General features: G+C 42.5%; 1 protein-coding gene across 6 annotated transcripts in view; it reads right to left on the reverse strand.

Annotated features, from left to right (window-relative positions):
• PDGFB (platelet derived growth factor subunit B) overlaps positions 1-18,936 on the reverse strand; it is a 61,738-nt gene extending 42,802 nt beyond the window's left edge. Inside the window, exons 1-4 of one of the 6 annotated variants that reach the window (XM_042469396.1) lie at positions 18,842-18,879; positions 11,633-11,687; positions 11,452-11,526; positions 2,852-3,853 (exon numbers count right to left, since the gene is read on the reverse strand). In XM_042469396.1, the coding sequence (XP_042325330.1) occupies positions 2,852-2,941 (90 nt within the window). In that variant the 5' untranslated portion in view covers positions 2,942-3,853; positions 11,452-11,526; positions 11,633-11,687; positions 18,842-18,879. Of the gene's footprint in view, positions 1-2,851; positions 3,854-3,944; positions 4,203-11,451; positions 11,527-11,632; positions 11,688-18,841 lie in introns of those variants that run through there. The other 5 variants (XM_042469398.1, XM_042469397.1, XM_042469400.1 and 2 more) reach the window with 5 other exon arrangements.
• Between the last annotated feature and the right edge of the window lie 1,217 nt (positions 18,937-20,153).

A 20,153-nucleotide genomic window follows, 5' to 3' on the forward strand; every position in this document is an offset into this window, starting at 1 on the left:
TCATTTCTGACTTGCGGAGCCCTTAAAGCGGTGGTTCCCAAACTTTGGTCCTCCAGATGTTTTTTGGACTTCAGCTCCCAGAATCCTTGACTATTGGCTAAGCTGACTGGGGCTTCTGGGAGTTGAAGTCCAAAACACCTGGAGGAAGAAAGTTTGGGAATCACTGCCCTAAAATGACCCTATCATGGGGATTTCTTAGCAATTTTCTTCCAAAGGGGTTTGCAATGGTCAACCTCTCAGACTGAGACTGTGACTCACCTAGGGTCATCCAGTAGGTTTCTGTGGCTGAGCTGGGATTCAAACCCTGGCCTCCAGAGTCCTCCTAGTCCAATGCTCAAACCATTACACTGCCTGGAATATTTACCACGTCTAGGGTTTTGATTTTTTTAAAACTCACAGATAAGGATTGGAATCCACACCTTCCCTATTAACATGCCTTGGCCAAAGGGTTGAGAGAGCTCAGCCTTTTATCCCTGTACAATCTCTCAGATTGTGGGCTGTCTCTGTGGGTTAAAGGGTCAGTCATCCACCCATAAGTGAACAGAAGTGTGCCTTTTGAGCTGCATGTGGCTCAGGGTTCAAGTCAGTTGGCTATAGCTCTTTGCTCCAAGAGTTAAGAGCCAGTGTGGGGTAGTGGTTTGAGTGTTGCACTAGGGCGGCATCCACACTGCATATCTAATCCAGTTTGACATTACTTTAACTGCCATGGCTCAATGCTAAGGAATTCTGGAATTTGTTGTTTGTTGTGGCGGTGCCTAGTTATGTGACTAGTTATGCAGTGCGGATGCAGTCTAGGATTTAGGAGACCAAAGTTTGAATCACAGTTTGGCCAGGAACACCTACTGAGTGACCTTGGGCAAAACATACACACTCAGCCTCAGAGGATTGCAATGACAACCACCCTCTGAAGAAACTTGCCAAGAAAACCCTGTGATAGGATCTCCATAAGTCAGAACTTGAAGGCACACAACACAATACACATACAGATCAGCACAGAGCTGAATGCAAAAGCACTGCGACTGGTGCAAATCAAAAGGAGCTCTGCCGATTTGTAGGAAATGTTAGGCACACCTTTTAAAAAAGAAAAACCAGGGGAAAACCAGAGGGCAGCAGTGGCTCTTTAAGAGAGCCTCAGCCTCTTGTATTCCCTCCTTTTCCCCTTGGGCATTTGGCTGGAACTGATACAGGATCCCTCCTGCAGTAATTCCAACTTAGAACAGCTGGGAAACTCCATCTGCAAAAGGTAACCTCTGGCTGGTCTTCAGCTGCCAGCCAAAACTTTGCAATCTCACATTCCCTTCGTCTGACCTCTCATTGTGGGAGGGAGGGAGAAAGTAGTAGCTGAGCTTTCCCATTCAGACAGACTCCCCTGAGGATTACAAAATAGATTGCAGATGCTCCTCCAGAAACTCTCTCTTTGTAGCAGGTTTGATGTTGTGTGCCTTCAAGTTATTTCTGACTCAGGGAGACCCAAAGGCAAACCTATCCTGGGGATTTCTTGGCAAGTTTCTGCAAAAGGGGGGGGGTTGCCATGGCCATCTCCTGAGACTGAGAGAATGTGACTTGACCAAGGCCACCCCAGCAAGTTTACATGGCCAAGCAGGGATTTGAACCCTGGTCTCCAAATTCATAGTCCAACACTTAAAACACTACACCACACTGGCTCTGCCTGGGCTGAACTGCCAGGAAAAAAAAGAGTGCCCTGTTTCCTTCAAAGCCCCTTCTCCTTTGGAGGACAATCTGATACGGGATCATTTTGGGGAAGAAGTTCCTTGCCTTTTGGCCATCCTTAAAATGCCCCTTCCTTAGCCATTCCTGTAAAAAGGGTTGCCAAAGTGCGTTGCCAATGAGAACTCCAGTGAAAAACTCATTTGCTTCAATGCTGGGGTGAAACAAGGTGCCATTCACACAGAATCAGGTTTGTGTATCAAGGGATGGATATAAGGTAAAATGGATAATCAGAAGATTTGGTTTGCATATGAAAGGGTCTAAGTGAAATAGCCAAACTTATATTATTTGCCAGAGGAATTTAAAAACCACTTGGCCAGCCTAGAGCCCCCCCAAATCAACAATGTGCCCCTTTTTTAAAATATTATTATTAGGCCACTATTTAGATTAAGAGTTCAGTCTTAGAAATGCACTGAATGCATGGGACTTCTCCAGAAAGAAGGGGCTGGAAGTCTGTGATCCTAATGACTAGGTTCACAGTTTATTCAGATTAGAGTTCCATTTATTTCCAGGGAATACTATTTCTTCCGTGAGAGTTTTTACAAGCGAAGAGGCTGCTGGTGCCTTCAAGGGATTTCTGCCAACTGTTATCGGGTTTGTTTTTTTCTGGCCAGTTCCTTCACAGCGGTGCGCCACTGCCATCCTCTGAGCTGAGAGAGTGTACTGACAGTATATTGAAGAAAAAGTCATTCAGGAGACTCAACTCACTGCTGATGAGTGGCAGGTACCCAATGGGTTAGGATGTAAATCTTATTTCCCCACATTCCTAGGTATGTTGACATGTTTGCCTTTGCCATAGATGTGGGATTCTTTCAATACACTGAATCTGCACACTCATTTGCCCTATTTATTATTTTTAAATCACAGGTTTGATGCAGACTGGATGGGTTTTCCTTGCTCAGGTATGGCTGCATCTGCACTTTAGAAATAATCCAGTTTGACACCACTTTAACTTGCCATGGCTCCAGGCTATGGAATTCTGGGCATGGTAGTTTGTTGTGGCACAACAAACTACCATGCCCAGAATTCCATAGCCTGGACCATGGCAGTTAAAGTGGTGTCAAATCAGATGTATTATACAGTGTGGACGCAGCATCTGAAAAAAAAGCAACACAGGACTCACCTCACTGCTGACGAGTGGCAGGTACCAGAGAGACATGAAGATCACTCCGAAATGCATGCCGACTCCAATCCCCAGCAGTTCCAGACACATTGAAGGAGGGAGCCTTTCTTTATTTAAAAATAGAAATAGGGGTGCCTACAGTCCTGCAGAAGGGGGTCTGGACTCCTTCATTTCTTTCCTCCAAACTTGTGTCTTCTTTTCCAGGAAACAAACAAACAGATACACAGACACACACAACAAAAGTCCTTTGGTACAAAAAAAAAAAGTCTTCTAACAACCCCAAAGGGGAAAAAAGATCAGGGTTACTTGTTTGCCTTCTCCATTGAGAAGAGACGACATAAGTAACAAGGTGGGAGAAACAAACAGGGAAACTCTTCCCATCCAATATATATATACATAAATATTTGGATGCTGAAATCAGGACTTCTTCCTTTAAGGGCAGAGAAAAAAGCCTTAGCTTGGCAGGAACCAAAAAGGACTTGCAGTATTCCTTCCAAAGTTGGGCATCAAAGTATTAAAAAGTGTAGGGGAAGAACAGAGAGGTCTTCCTGGGTCCCTTGTTTGACTTCTTCAAATGCTTCCTTTCCCCAATTCCTCCTCCTTCTTTGGTTTTGAATGTCCTCCTAAGATTAGATGGCTGCTTGGAGGCTTCTTTCCTGACTTTGGTTGGGCAAGAAAGTCTTGGGGCTCCAGTTAGATTTGCAGACAGGTGAGCAAATGGCTCTGGGGGGAGAGCTGGGGGGCGTCTTGCAAAGTCTGAGAAGGTCTTGCAAAGTCTCAAGACTGAACCTCTGCTGCTCCTCTTGGACTCTGAAAGAGCAAGAAAAAGTGTAGGCTCTGGTGGGAAAAAAAGGCAGCACCAGGGAGAGAGCTAGCTTGGGGCTCTGAGTTGTAGTCTGTCTTGCAGAAAAATAAGGTGCTCGCCTTTCAGTGCTTCCTTCTTTTAAAGGAGAAGAGAGAGAAAAGGGGTGGAGAAAAGGCGTGTAGGAACTCCTCTCTTGGCTAGGAATCAGAGAGAGAAAGGGGGAGAAATGAGGCACATTTCAGTACTCACCAGATCCTATATATATATAGTAAAAAAAGGAAAAACCACCTTCCATCACAAACACAGTGTGAGCGCAGCAACACCCCTCCTTGCCTTCAAAGTGGGAGAAACGGGGGAATTTTGTTCCTCCAGGACAAAGCGAGAAAGGGAGGGAAGGGAGCTCTCCCAGCAGAGAGCAGAAGTTGTGTGGGTGCCTCTGTTGGCTCCTCTCATCCTCTCTCAGACGTTTTCTGAGACAAGATTAATCTGTGTGCTTTCCATTCTGCCACCTCAGTGGTTCTGAAGGATATCTTTGATCTACCTATCTATCTTTTAATGGCTTTGATCTCTCTGTCTCTCTCTCTCTCTCTTTCTCCTTCTCCCTCTATCTGGGGAGAGGAGAGCCAAAGAAATCTTTCAAAGTTGTTAGAACAAGATCTGCACTGAGGTTGGCACTTGGCATGACTTTCAGGGCTGGAAGGCATTTTGTTGCATAGTAATTTCCACAATGTAATAAACATTCAAGCTTTGGAAAGTTGATCCAGCAGATATTTGCTGGGGGAAGCAGGGGCAATTAGTTAATAGGTGAGAGTAAGACATAGTCATCATTTTTATTATTAAAATAACAGCACAGTCACACCATTCCCTCACCTATATGGGCCACATTTCTTTGCCATCAGGTACAGAGAAGTGCTGGAACAGGGTTGGGCAACTTGTGGCCTCCTAGATGTTATTGGGCTGCAAGTCCCATGATCCTTCACCATTGGCTGTGCTGGATAGAAACAGTGGGAACTGCAGTCTAACAGCAGCTGGAGGGCTACAAGATGCCCACCCCTGTGACTGAAGATGGTTCCAAGTTTATGGAATTTATCACACGAGAGGGATCCCATGCAAAAATGGGATTTAAAGTGAAAAAACCCGCAAAAGCAGATTTATTATCAGATGACGTCTGGGTTAACCTGACATTAATCCAGACAGAAAGTAGAAAAGACATGCAAAAGCACAATTGATTTTCAGACAACAATGCTGTTAAGGTGCATTAATGTGACATTAACCCAGCTAGAAAGTAGACGAAACACAATTCTTTTTACTTTCAGAAAATCCTGAAAGTTAAAAGAATTGTATTTTGTCAACTTTCTAGCCAGTTTAATGTTGCATTAACCCTGATGTGTCTGAAAATCCTGAAAGTAAAAAAGAATTGTGTATTGTCGACTTTCTAGCTGGTTTAATGTTGCATTAACCGCGATGTGTCTGAAAATCAATCACACTTTTGTGTGTCTTCTTAGGCTTTTTTCAGGTTTTAAATCCCATTTTAAATCCTGTTTCTGCATTGGATGTCTCCCGTGTGATAAACTCCGATGCCGCCCACAGCACACCTGCTGGACCTGGCTCTGGTTAGATTATTCTGGGGTTTTCTTGACATTACTTTGCCAAGAGCTAGATCCTGGAAATATGACATGTGCTCCCTTGCAGTTGGTGGTAGAGGAGAGATCAGATCAAGAGAGACAGTTTGGTGTTGTGGTTTGAGCATTGAATTATGACTCTGGAGATCAGGATTCAAATTCTGCCTTGGCCATGAAATTCACTGGGTGACCTTGAACAAATCACCCTCTCTCAGCCTCGGAGGATGGCAACGGCAAACATGATAGGTTCACCTTATGGTCACCATAAGCTGAAACCACTGGAAGACACACAACAACACCAAGAGGAAAGATCAGAGACTGATAATAAACATTAAAGACAATTGGCAGTAATAAGCATCAACGACAATTAAGGAAGAGAGAAGAGGAAAAGGGAGAATACTAAAGTGAAGACAGAAGTCTTAGATTGGGGTGGGAATAATTGCAGCCTTGCAGATAATCTATGCTATGTGTCTTTCAGTCACCAGTTGGCCTATGCTGACTGCATGAATTTAATGGGCTTTTCTTAGCCAAGGAATAGTCACAGATCGTCTGCCATTACCTTCTTCCAAAATATAGCATACAGTATCTTGTCTTCTCTGGTAGTCTCCCATTCAAGTACTAACCAAGCCTGACTTTGCTTAGTTAGCAAGATCAGATAGGATCTTGTGCCTTCAGGTTATTTAGAGCCAGGTATTATTAGACTGCAAATATTAAACCCAATAGCCCTAGCCAGTTTAGCTAGAGGCAATAAATGCTGGACATTGCAATCCAAGGGCTGCAAGATTTCTGGCCTTGACCAGGATTGTCCCTCTGGATGCATTCTGTGAACACTTTACTGCATGTTCAGAGACCACACAGACACACACACACATTTGTGCATTTATTAAGACTCATTATTTAGCCTGCAATTACTCTTGGTATTTTCCTGCTGTTTTAGAGGTGGTCCAGTACACTTCCCATTTGTGGAATTTGTGCAGTATTGTGCATGCACAGACCTGTGCTTGTAAAGCATCTCTCTGCATTGCAGTTGGGGCTGGGCATGGTGTCATTGCTATAAAGGATAATTTGGAAGCGGTACCCATATTGGCTTGCTGCCAGTTACTTTATTTGGAAGATGAACCACTTTATTTAGAAGATGAAGCCAATCCCCTGTGAAGGCAAATGGAAAGTATCCCCAGGTGAGTGGGTTCCTCAGAGCTCTGCCCAGTGGTCCATGACTTCTAGTGCCTCTGGTCCTGACCAGAGCTTGGAAACTACTTTTTTGGATACTAGCTCAGAGCATCCATAAGCCAACGTGACCACTGTAGTTCAGAAAAAAAAGTAATTTCTCCACGCTCTGAGCCTGCCCTGTTGAGATTCCATAGGATGTATACCATGGATGGGAATCATGAGGCTCTTCAGATATTGCTGGATTGCAACTTCCAGCAGCTCTAGCCAGCATAGTCAAGAGTGAGGGGTGCTAGGAATTTCAGTTCAGCAGTATCCAAAGGGATACATGATTCCCACCCCTGATGTATGCAAATAGCCTTGAGCAATGAAGAGATATGTTGCAAAACTGGCTCTTTACAATCATTTGTTGTTGTTGTGTGCCTTTAAGTAACACTAAGATAAACCTAACATGGGGTTTTCTGTGCAAAATTTGTTCAGCGGAGGTTTTGTGTTTGCCTTCCTCTGAGGCCTGAGAGTGTGACTCGACTGAGGTCATCCAGTAGGTTTCCATGACTAAGCAGGGATTTGAACCCTGGTCTCCTGAATCCTGTCCAATGCTCAAACCATGCTGGCTTTCTTTCTTTCTTTTTTTTTTTAATCACATTAAGCCTTTTTGTGGATGAGTCCATCCCCTAGCTTTAAGGAAACCTCATCTCACCATTAGGAAAGGAGATTGCTGCTCAGTTTCCCTTACTATTTTGGGCCCTTCCTCTTTTCATCTCATCATTCCTTTTGCAGTTGATGTAACTGAAGGTTAAACAGCACTTGAGCTGTCGATTCCCAATTGCTAAAGGCAGTTGATGGGCCAATGGGGGAAGAGAACAGTGGGACTAAATACACTTTGGGTCTGACCCAACATGTCTCTCCCTGTGCTTTTATGTTCTGTTCTGAAATCACCCTAATCAAGGATGGAACAAGGTGTTTTTCTTAGAGACTCCTTTCTCTTAAAGTACTTTTTTAGTACAAAAATATCTTCATTCTGTAAAATAAGAAAACATCATAAAAGAAATTTTGTTCTGTGCCTTCGACTCATTCCTACGATAGAGCAAGAGCCATCACATCTTTAACCAGCTTCAAAACAGAGTTGAAGACCATCCTGTTCAGGGCAGCATTCTCAGGCATTGCATAATTGTCACTTGCTATTTGATGTTCTTTTGTTGTCTGTTTTATTGAATCATTTCCTGTATTGCTATGTATTTTATATGTATTATCCTACTCGAGAGGCCCCTTCCCCACCACCACTCCCTTGTGTCATGTCTTTTTCAGATTGTAAGCCTGAGGGCAGGGAACCGTCCAATTAAAAGATTGTATGTACAGCGTGTGTAAATTTACAGCGCTTTATAAATAAAGGTTAAAATAATAATAATAATAATAATAATAATAATAGGGGACCCTATCATAGGGCTTTCTTGGCAAAAAAATGTTCAGAGGGAGTTTGTTGTTACCCTTCTCTGAGGCTGAGAATTGAGTAACTTGACAGCTGCTAAAGGTCACCCAGTGGGTTTCTATGGCTGACAAAGGATTCGAACCCTGGCCTCCCAGAGTCCTAATCCACCAGTCAAACTATTTCAGCACACCTGCTCTTCACAAACTTGTATAGGTGCTTAGATAGATTGACCAAATAAGCCCTTTCATACACCTATTTTTTGGTGGGTTTTTCGGGCTATGCGGCCATGTTCTAGAAGAGTTTCTTCCTGACGTTTCGCCAGCATCTTTGATGCCAGCCACAGATGCTGGCGAAACGTCAGGAAGAAACTCTTCTAGAACATGGCCATATAGCCTGAAAAACCCACAAAAAACTATGGATGCCGGCCATGAAAGCCTTCGACTTCACATTCGTACACATTTACCCAATAAGACAGCTCCCAGAATAATGACTGGCACACGCTCCTTGTTTTTCTTTTCTGTCACACTGCTCTAGCCAGACACATGTTGGATTATAGAGTGCACTCTGTTTCATCTTTCTGTACCCTTGGGATTTAGAAGTACTTTACACTGCAAAAGTAAGGACCTTGGCAGGGCACCGACATTAGACTGAACAGACAGCTTGCCTCTGCTTAGCTGGCAGGCATTCAGTCATCAACTGTCTGGATTTCCTTCTGGTTAGGACACTGGAGCAGAACTTGGAAAGGTTATTTTGAGGACTAAAATTCCCAGAATCCTTTAGCCAACATGTTGAGTCCATTTTCTGAGTGTGTGCCCCAGAACCTCTGCCTTGTGCATCATGGAATCACAAAGGTGGCAGCATTATCTGGCTTAGTACTTCATTTCCTCCAAGTGATTTTATGTATTCTGATGCAGCTCCCACTCTGCCATGAAACCCACTGGGTGCCCTTGGGCAAGTCACATGTTCTCAGCCTCAGGGGAAGTCAATGGCAAACCTCCTCTGAACAAATCTTGCCAAGAAAAAACCCATGATAGGTATGCCATAAGTCAGAAATGACTTGAAGGCACACTAGAACAACAATGCAGCTCACATTTACATGACTGTGTAGTGGACGCATAAACTCATAGTCCCTCTGTTTTGGAGGAATACATGGTGGTAATGATGGGAATCTCACAAGCAAATGCATTGCTGACTCAGGCTGCTGCCACACTGCAGAAGTAATAAATTTTGACACTGCTTTAACTGTCATGACTTCATCTTATGGAATCCTGGGATTTGCAGTTTTTTGTGGCACCAAAGCTCTCTACAGAGATGTCTAAATATCTCACAAAACTGCAAATCCTAGAATTCCATATCACTGAACCATGGCAGTTAACGCTGTGTCAAACTACATTAATTGTGCAGTGCAGATGGAAACTTAGAGATTCTTGGACATATAAAGTACCTTATGTCAATCTCCAACTCAGGTTTGCTTTGACACTGGGAGTGTCTGTCCAAGGTCTCATTTAACTGGCAACACAAATCTTGGAAATTTTACTTTTTGGGGGTGACAGCTCTTGGAATCCCTTGACCACATTGGCTGAGAGTCTCTTGGAAATGTAATTCGAAAAGGCAACTTTTCCAAGTTCTGTGTAGCTAGTGAAGCTTTTTTCTTGGTCTTGCAATAACTGGAGTCTAGAACGTCCTGCTAAAGGGAAAGCAGTCTCCCTCCATTTTCTAACAGCAAGTAAAGACTTTTTTTTATTCAGACAGGCCCTTGGACATGTGAGCTGGTCTGCTTTGGAAGGGGATGGTTCTAGCTGGGTGCTGGCCATGTGTCATTGCTCCATTTGTTCTTAAAAAGCAAGGAATTGCCATGGCCAAAATGGGACAAAGCCATTTTCCTGCTCACTATCACCTGTTGACAAGTTTACTTGACTTGGCAGAGGAGGATCTGTTATGGGAAACGTCAGTATGTAGTCCTAAACATACTTGTTAGGAAACAAGTCTCCCTGATGCTCCCTGGGCTGTATTTCTGAGGGCTAAACTACACAGGATGCCAAACATGTCACTTGGAACGTCTCTTCTTGTATTTTAAATACCATCAATTGCCCACATACCCTGGCCCAAGATCAGGATCCCAGTGTGTAGCGAATAGGAGTGACAGGGTTACCCCTTTCCTCTAGCATAGACAGAGGAATCATGCAGCTCACCAGATGTTGATTGCTTGCAGCTCCCAGAAGCCCTGGCCAGCATCATTAGTGATGGGGAATGTTAGGAGTTATAGTCCAACAACATCTGGAGGTCTAATTCCCACCACTGTTGAAGCACCATGTTCTGAACAAGTCTTATCCTATAAGCTGCTCTTTAGGTTAAGACAAAGGCTTCCAACTGAGGCTGATTTTAAAGTAAATGAAACATACACAAAATTTACAGTGACATATTTTAATGCTGTGTAGCTTGGCCTTAAATAAATCTACTTAGCATCTGGCTGACCACAGTTGGAAGAGACTCTATGGATCGTACAGTTTTTCCTCAGCTGGCCACAGTTGTTAAATTTAACGATAGAGGGACAAAAAAAAAATCCTTTTATTTTAAAGGGAGAAAAACATCCTTTGAAACCAGTATAGTAAGCCTTACACTAGGAACACTGTTTTCTTTTTGAAGATTTTAGGGACTCTTATTATATTACTTTATTGTCTGCAAATTGATTATCTGTAAGGATCCTTTATTATATATACAATAGAAAGGCAAAATATATGCACTGTAAATAAGTAATAATTTTGACACAAGGAATGTAAAAGTATGTTATATCCCATTTTAAAATATTTGGTGGCATTTTTATATTCGTGGATTTTAGTGGCTAATATTTATAGAGCTCTGGAAAATAAAAACAAGAATAAAATATAAAATTGTAAACATATGCTGAGGTAGAGTTGAGACCATATTTTCGGCTGAATTGTCAGGGGAGTAGGGAGGGTCTCTGTGTACAGACAGTGTGTAGATGGCGAGTGAGAGCAAAGCAAATAGTAAGTGGGGCTAGAGCCAAAATCTAGCATGGGGTTTCTCCTTTCTTCTCTAGTATTCCCTTTTTCCCTCTCGCTCCACTGGTGAAACTGCACCAGCAGAAGAGCTGAACTGGGGCAAATTCAGGGGCAAAATAGGAGAAAAACACAATTACACCATATCCTATGAATACCTGTGTTCTTAACATGGGAAGGAAAGATATTTGTAACTCTTCCACTTTACACAAAAGGTGCGAATTGATGCCAGTGATTCCTAACCTCTGGTGCGCCAGGTGTTTTGGACTCCAGCTCCCAGAAGCCTCAACTGTTATGGCTCATGTTTTGGGATTCTGGGAGGCCAGAGTTTGGGAAACACTGGTATAAATGATTCTTTAGGCTGCAGTCCTATGTGTGCATGTCAAGAAGTATGCCCCTCTAAAATCAGAGAGCATTACTCCTGAGTAAACTCTATTGTGGTCCATTGGCCCTCTCCCTTACAGAACCATTGTGTTTTGCAGTGGGGCATACTCCATAGTCACTTTTATGTAATGAAATGGAATACAGGATATGTACAGAGTCCAAAGCTAACTTACCAGTAAGAGTGGCATTTGAAGAAATCTCAGGTTGTGTTTTTTGAGCCCCTGCTGTGCTGTCTTTTCCATATCCGGCTAAATTACGTGGATGTCAAAATGGGAAGAAGGTTATTTATTTACACGTGGATGATGCTGTGTGGAATTTTTAGAAGCATGGCTTTAGATAGAAGCTGATACTTACGGATTCTTCAGACAATGAGGAAAAGGATGTTTGGAAACAGACCGTCTACCTATAGCTGTGAATGGAGCCAGGGAGAAATAATAACCAAAGTCTCTATAAAGATTTCTTTGACTATTTATTTAGTATGGGAAGGAAAAAGATGGTATTTTCTTGTCATCTTTAAAAGGGTTCTAGGCCAGATTTGCACCCAGTGGAGGCTTGTAGGCAACTACACCCCAAAACAGACTAAAGTGTAGCCCTTCAGATTATATGGAGCTGCAGTTCCCATCATCCTTCACCACTATTAAGGTGAATAGTTGATGCAGTCCAATAACATCTGGAGGTCTAGGCCCTGTGTTCCCCACAACAAAGCAGGGGTTCTTGAAGGGTCTCTTGTAGTTATCCACAATGCAAAAGATACACGAGAGCCAGCCTGGCATTGAAAGGGACAGTGTTCTGTACATGGAGAAACCTTTAACTTCACTGGGTTGCTATAGGCAGAGCACAGCTTTTCAGCATAAGAAACCTGAGTTTCTCCTGAGGAGTTGGAGAGGGGCTGGGCAAACTGCAGCTTCCAGCTGTTCTTCCTCCCTCCTCCAGTGTGTTTGGACTGGGCCAGAAGAAAGAATGTCAACTAAAGGGAACTGATCCCCTCACTGTCCCCCAACAATCCCTTCCAAATGTGTTTTCACTCACACCTTAAAATAGGGTTTCAGAGGGATACTTTTGGTTTGTGCTAAATCCTGGTGGGGGCACATTGCACTGGCTGATGGATTCTGGAAGTTTTAACATTTTAAAGCTCTGTCTTGAACATTTTGAAAAATTATATAAATGCGCATATATATATATATATATATATATATATATATATATATATAATACAAGCCACAGCAGCCAATAACAAAATTCCTGCAATTTAAACAAAAAATTATTTAAAACTCTTTTTAACCTACCATTTTAATGCAATGAGTTTAGATAGATTCTATTTTTCAACCCTCTTCCCTCCTGCCTGGAGCAACGCTGCTCCTGGAAGCCTCCAAGAAGAACAATTCTATCTTAAGAAAAGTGCAGCCCTTCTTGTCCAAGTGCAGGTGGATATCTGGCCTCCCCTGGGATCCTTTTGCACTACTGTATATAGTTAAAGTGCTGTCATTACACTTCAGCTGCCATGGTTCAATTCTATGAAATCCTGAGGTTTGTATTTTAGTGAGACACTGGAGCTGTCTGAGAGCTCTAAATATGGAGAATTCTAAATTTGTCATTGTTGTTATGTGCCTTCAAGTTGTTTCCAACTTATGGGGACCCCCCCCCCCCCCGCGAACAATCTCACAGCTTCAGAGGATGGAAATGGCAAACTCCCTCTGAAGAAACGTGCCAAGAAAACTTCATGATAAATACATCTTAGGGTTGCCATAACTTGGAAATGACTTGAAGGCACACAACAACAACAATAAACAGAATTGTAATATTTGTAATGTTTTAATTTTATAAATTGTTTAATTGCTTTTTCAATCTTATACTTTTGTTAAATGCTTTTATATTGTTTTTAATTTGTATTGTATTTGTATTTGTATTGTTAGTGGCCTTGAGTCCCATTATTGATAGAAAAACAGATATACATGATGATGATGATGATGATGATGATGATGATGATGATGATGATGATTTTTACTGGAGGTGTTTACTCTTTATCCAAGAAACCAGAGTGACATGGCAGATTTGTAATTCAGATGTTCTGAACCTCCTTACTCACTTTATCCATGACATTGCTAGGAACATTGTACCCAAAGTCATCATTTAGGGAGAGGGGGTTGGGGGGCTGTTGGCATTGTATTAACTGGATTAGAGAATTAAAGAACGATTAGCATTTGAATAGATGGTCATCATGATGAATTTCAGGAGCTGGAAGAATAACAGAGCACTTTGGGGATCCAAAGTCTTCCTAGGTATTAAGGGGGCATTGCCATTGCATACAGGAGCAAAAGATGCTACTGAGGTGGGAAATTGCTGCATGACAAAATTTATTAGGCCCTCATAGTGATTCTCTGCCTTTTTCTTATTCACCTGAATTGGATGGATTTCTTTTCCTAGTGTGCTCTGACCCCCAACTTGTAGTACCCCTAGTCTCAACAACTCTTCCTAAAGAGGATCTGATAATAGAGTCAGTGAAACAAAGGGCAAAGTGAAAGTAATTCTTCTGGAGCAGCAAACATGCCTTTCCCACTTGGAGTTATTTTCCATATGTGAACATGGGAACATTGATAATACTTCTTGGTTTATAATCTTGAAAAGTACCTTGTCTTGGCATTTCAGACACAAAGACCCAACATCAGACTCCTTTATTCTCCCAACAAATGTGCGTCTAAGTTAAGCAAAATGGGGGCAGGAACAGGGCTGCTGTAGATGCATCTCATGCTCTCTGAAGATGCCAGCCACAGATGCTGGGGAAACATCAGCACTGAATTCTTCTATAACATGGCCAGATAGCTCAAAAATCCAACAACAAACTATGGATGCTGGCCATGAAAGCCTTCAGCTTCACATCCCATGTTTCCTTTCCAAAACTTGATTTTTTTAACCTTTTTGGCACTCTCAGAATCCTGCAGTCGGCAGTGAAAAATTCTAGGAGCCAGAGATTTTTTTAAAAAAAGTTAATGTCCCCAAGATCTGTTCCCCTTATCCCATTTGTCTTATATGGTAGTTTTGTCACCCTCCAGTATTGTTGAACTGCTACTCTGGCAGTTCGGTCTCAGCTATTCTGGCTAAAGCTGTTGGGTATTGTAGTTCAGCCACACAGTTCCTATACCAGGCGTAAATCCAATTTCTAGGGCCAGCTAGAGTAGACCCATGGAAGCAGTGGGCTTTCTGAGTTCCCATTGATTGATTATGCCAATTGGAAGTAGCTATTAGATTCAGGCCAGTGCTTAAACTGTGTACAGTATACCCTCTTCCTCCCGCCACACCACCAAGAGTGAGTCCTCCATGCGTAAAAGAGGCACTCCTTATTGGACACAAGTCACCTTTCTTTGCAAAGTTCAAGTGCTCTTTCTTAATCATTATAGTTGGTGGTTGTGTGCCTTCAAGTCATTTCCAACCCTAAGGGGCTTTCCTGGCAGGTTTCTTCAGAGAGGGGTTGCCATTGCCCTCTGCTGGGGCTGAGAGAGTGTGACTTGCCCAAGATCACCCAGTGTGTTTATATGGATGAGCTGGGATTCAAATCTTGGTCTCCAGAGTCATAGCCCAACACTCAAACCATTACATCATGCTAGCTCTCCTGTAATCAATATTCAAAGACATAGCTGTTTTATTCTGTATCAGCATAAAAAGATACAAAAGTATCCTGGAACATGTTTTGGGACTAACTGAGAAAAATAAATTTCTAGCATAAGATTTTGTGGACTAGCATATCACTGCTTGCATCTGATGGACTGTGCATAAGTCCCTGAAAGTTTATGCTAATTTCCCCTCTCAGTCTCAAAGGTGCTCCAAGATTTCTATATATACATATACATATATATATTCTAGTCATTGTCACTGTTGACTAAACCCATATGTGCACTTTTGCTTGCAGGATTACAACCTGGATGCATGTAGGAGACAAAAGATCAAACCTACAGAGACTTCATCTGCAGTCCTCAAGGTAGAGGGAGTATATGCAGTCAATAGTTATTACTATTTTTCTCTCCCACTCCACCATGGGAGAGCCGGCTAGGACAGGAGGATTGGCTGTGAATGTAGGGGACACCACTCTTCCTTCCCTCTTTCCCTTTCATGCTACTAATCCAGGTCCAATGTCCAGTTTTATACTGCACCCATGGCCCACAGGGTCAGCATGCCAGGTCATTCTGAGTGGCATGGTCTATGAAGTCCCTCTCAATTTAGCAGTAATTCTGAAACTTCTTCCTGGTGGTGATGAGGGAATTGAATAGATACTTCCCAATATATTCTTGTGAGCTTCCTTTGTAATGCAAAATATTTTGGAGTGACTTGTTGAACATACCCTCCAACTGTCCTGATTTATCAGGGACAGTCCTGATTAACCCTCTGTCATACCACTTCTTCAGCTGCTTTTAAAATGTGTTAAGTGTATCTCTCTCCTCCTTCTCTCTCTCCCGTCCTCTTTGTCTTTAGCTTAATTTGGTTTCTGAAAATTAAGTTTAAAATGGAAAAGTCACATGCTCATTCATTCAACTGATTCATTGTGTGTGGGGGAGGGGACAGGAGGGGGGACAGAAAATTGTCCTTCCCTGTAAACCCAGGCAAAAGCAAACTGCTGCAGCCTCTCCTAGTTTGTGTGTGCTTCCTCATTAAGAACATGCACATGTCCCAGTTTTCAGCTGTGCAATGTTGGAGGGCATGTGACAAGCAAAAAGCCATCATGGTTTAGCGGAATGAGTATTGGAATATGACTCTGAGAGACTAGGATTTGAATCTCAGCTCTGCCATGGTAACCCATGGATGACCCTGGGCAAGTTACCTCTCTCTACCTAAGAGGAAGGCAATGGCAAACACCCTCTGAACAGATCCTACCATGGAAAAACTGAGACAGGTTTTCCTTAGGCTAGTATAAGTTGGAAATTACATGAAGGTAACAAAAAGCTTTACAATTTACCAGCTACAGGTAGAAATAAAAACTCCAGTTGTTGTTTTTTTTTAAAAAAATACTGATCAACTAAAGCTATCCCTATTTTTAAAATTCTTCTTGAGTGTGTGGCTATCATGGTTGTGCGTCAAATTTTACCATTGCACCCTTGCTATAGACTGTGTGCTCCACCTATTTGTGGTGGTGATGTGGTGTGCCTTCAAGTCATTTCTGACTTATGGCGACCCTAAGGCAACTTATCATAGGGTTTTCTTGGCAAGATTTGTTCACAGAGGTTTGCCATTGCCTCCCTCTGAGGCTGAGAACATGCAACTTGCCTAAGGTCATCCAGTAGGTTTCATGGCCAAGCTGGGAATCAAACCCTGCTCTTTAGAGTTGTAGCCCAACACTCAAACCACTATGCCATGCTGGCTCCTGTTCCATCTATTTACAGCATGGAAATCTGTTTGTGTCTCCATGTTCTCAGGCCACAAAATAGCCTTACTCTCCTTAGGGGGGTCTTGAAGCCTTCTCCCAGGAGGGCTGTGTGTCTTTTCTGAAGGCCACTTCCCCAGGGGAATGCTCAGGTGGCATGTCCTGTAACGTTAGCTCTCCTTCCTTCCTCTTGTATATGTCATCCACTAAAACAGTATTTGTGAGCACCTAAGTGGAATTAAAATGCTTCCAGATCTAGGAAATTTACTTTTAAATAATACCTTAGTATTGTAATATTCATTGTTGTTGAAAATATATGTTGTATTGTCCATTGCTTTGCTCATTGCTTCAATTCTTTGTATTATTTTTTTTAAAAACCTTATCAGTGATAAGAGAATGAAAATTTCTGTTAAGATACCTCTAAAATTATCCTTAAAAGCTAATGCTTACAATTAAGAAAAAGTTACTCATTATACCAATAAATTAACTTCATCCTCACTTGTTCTATTGCTTTTCAGATGTGACTTTGTTCATTAATCATCCATCCCCAACTTAACCAATTACTGTTAACTGGGTTGCCTATAACTTTCTATTTCCAAGCTCTGAATGCCCCCATACCATCCAACTGTCCTGATTTGGCAGGGACAGTCCCGTTTAATCCTCTCTGGCCCCTTTCAACTGCCTTTAAAAATGGCCCAGTTTCTCTCTGCAGTGCTAAACACTTGAGACATGGAAGGAAAATTTAATTTGATGAGGCATATTTCTTAGTTATAATGGGAGGAATGCCCTCATCCCTCCTCCCATAGTTATACCATACCCTCCAACTATCCTGATTTGGCAGAGACAATCCTAGTTAATCCTCTGTCACCCCATTTTTTTGGCTGCTTTCAAAATGTCCCAGTTTCTCTCTCTTCCTCCTCTCTTCCTCCTTTGTCCTCAGCTTATTTCAGTGCTTGCAAACTGAGTTCGAAGCACAAAAGTAGTTTGAAGTTTATCTCAACAGAGGAAGGAAAAGGAAGAAGGTGGAGATTCTTATTTATTTATTTATTTATTTGGCTCTTCCTAGTAGTCTCTGACAAAGGTACACTGCTGCAGCCTCTCATGGCTTGTGTGTTCTTTCTCATTAATAACCTTTGCCATCTTAACTGTACACTTATGTTACTGAGTCACATGTGTAATAGGTTTTAACTGTAAAATTTTGGAGGCTATGCCCTCTTTGTAGGAGTATCTTTGCAATAGCAGTACAAGGGTACTTTGCCACCTGAACCACTGGGGTTGAGCAAGTGAGGAACACAGTGGCATCTTGCATGGTGACTATCTGCTTGGGGACATCTCCCTGTTCCAAGTGCATTTTCTCCCTCCATGTATGGGTGGCCTGTGGGCATAATTGCCAATACAGTTTCTAATGGTGGGCCCTGATGATGTTTCCAGAGGTGAGGGGGGCATGTCTGCCATCTTCAAATGTTATGAGGGATGCCTTTTTCCTTTCTCCTCCCAGGCGGAGGACACAGAGGATGTAGTGGTTGTTCCACTGGCATAGTAGCAATGCATTTCTATTTCCTCCTGCCTTGCCATGGCATAATGGTAGTATAGGATTGTTCTGTAGATCTCCTTATAGATGTAAATGTGTCTTTCTGTGTGTCAGTGAGAGAGGCATATGCATAGGAAAGATATAAAGCTGTCACTTGGAGGTTGGGGAAGACCAATTTTCCTTGTGCCAGTGCACAAGGATACATGCATATTTTTATGAAGAAGGTATTAAAAAATCTCCTGCACAAAGGTATTCACAGTTTTATTCAAAACCACCAGCACCCTTTCTTCAGGAAGCAATGCAACTCTGCCCCCCACCCCCTCCCACCCATTGTTGAGAAGCATTTGATGATATCTATCCCCCCTCCTTTCCCCACCATCTTTTTCCTGTTTTGATGGAAGGAAAAATGTCCTGCTTTCTTTCTTTATTTTTCCAAAGTACCCAAATAGCACTGGAAAAGAATATCCCCCCTTGCCCTTCCCGCATCACCCCAAATATAACTCTTCTCTTTCTCTCTCTGTGGATATATACATATATCAGATATACGTCACATCCTATTCTGTTCCTTTGGATATTAACATATTATTTTTTCCTAACTAAGCAAGGCTACCCCCTCCATTCTAGTAATCATCACCACCCGGTCCCATCTCTCATAATAACCCATCCATTCTCCCCAACTCACCATCCTTGTGTCCTTCAGCTCTTCAGCTGTATCAGCCGCTGAGGAAAGGAAGCCTGCTGAACTAGTGTAAAAATAGACCCGGCAGTTACTCAGCTCTTGAGAACATGATGATATGACTCATGAGGTAAAATAAAGAGATGTGAAAATCAAAGCTGTTGCAATATATCTTCCCTCCCCGATCCCTATGCTTTAGCATACCCCACTCTCATCTCCATAGGAGATCCTATTGTACTCATATCTGAGGAAGAAGGCATAGAAATGACTCAGAAGCTGCTGAGCACCTAGGTACACACTCCTAGGTACAGGGGAGTGTCTGCCTCCAAAATATATTCACATATTTCATAAGGCATCCACTTCATTTCATTTTCCATATTGTCCCTGAGGTAACTTTTTTATGGAGACCCTTTATGGCCTGCACCAGTCACTGATGGGGCTGGGCATGAGGCCAGGTCCATTCAGGGGCCCATTTAGTCAGCACTGCAAATCTCTGCAAGGGAACAAGGAGAGGTAGGAAGCAGCAAGTACTTTGCTGCCTTTGTGTGGTCTCCATCTGCGTTTCAGAAGGCTGAAGCACTGTTATTCACTTTGCACATCCCACTTCTCACTTCAACAACCAAACTTCTGCCACCCGCACCCCCCATTTATGAGTTCCTTTACTTAAATACTCATATTGAAGATCTGACTCGCTGCTGTTTCATGCAACACCTTCCTATATAAAAATGGTGTTTCAAAGACACTTCAAGTTGGCTTTACAACCTCAGAACAAATCTTTGTGTGATGCAATGTTGCCAGGTTTTCAAATCAGCAATAAGGAGCAGTCAACGTGCATGACATGCAGGACTCACAAGTATTTATTAACAAGTTTGAGTTCTACCTAAATTCTAAATAAAAGTATTGATTTCAGTTAACCTAGACACATATTTCTCTGTAAAATTAATATCCTTCCAAAATTCAATAGTGGACTGGATGGCCCTTGTGGTCTTTACCAGTTCTATGACTTTCTGATTCATAAACTGCACGATGCATACATTTCTGTATTTATGATGGGCCTACACCCAAATATATGGGGTTTTCTTTTTGGTTATGATCAGCAGGTTGGCAGTGGTTAAGATCAGCAGGCTGGGTGCTGCATGATGGGTTGAGCCCCTGTTACTAGTCCCAGCTTCTGCCAACCTAGCAGTTCAAAAGCATGCAAATGCAAACAGATAAATAGGTTCCATTTCTCAGTGGGAAGGTAACAGCATTTGGTGCAGTCGTGCTCGCCACATGACCATCAGAGCAGTCCTTCGACAATGCTGGCCCTTCAGCTTAG

This window comes from Sceloporus undulatus, chromosome 5 (assembly GCF_019175285.1).
Source record: "Sceloporus undulatus isolate JIND9_A2432 ecotype Alabama chromosome 5, SceUnd_v1.1, whole genome shotgun sequence".
NCBI classification, from domain to species: domain Eukaryota; kingdom Metazoa; phylum Chordata; class Lepidosauria; order Squamata; family Phrynosomatidae; genus Sceloporus; species Sceloporus undulatus.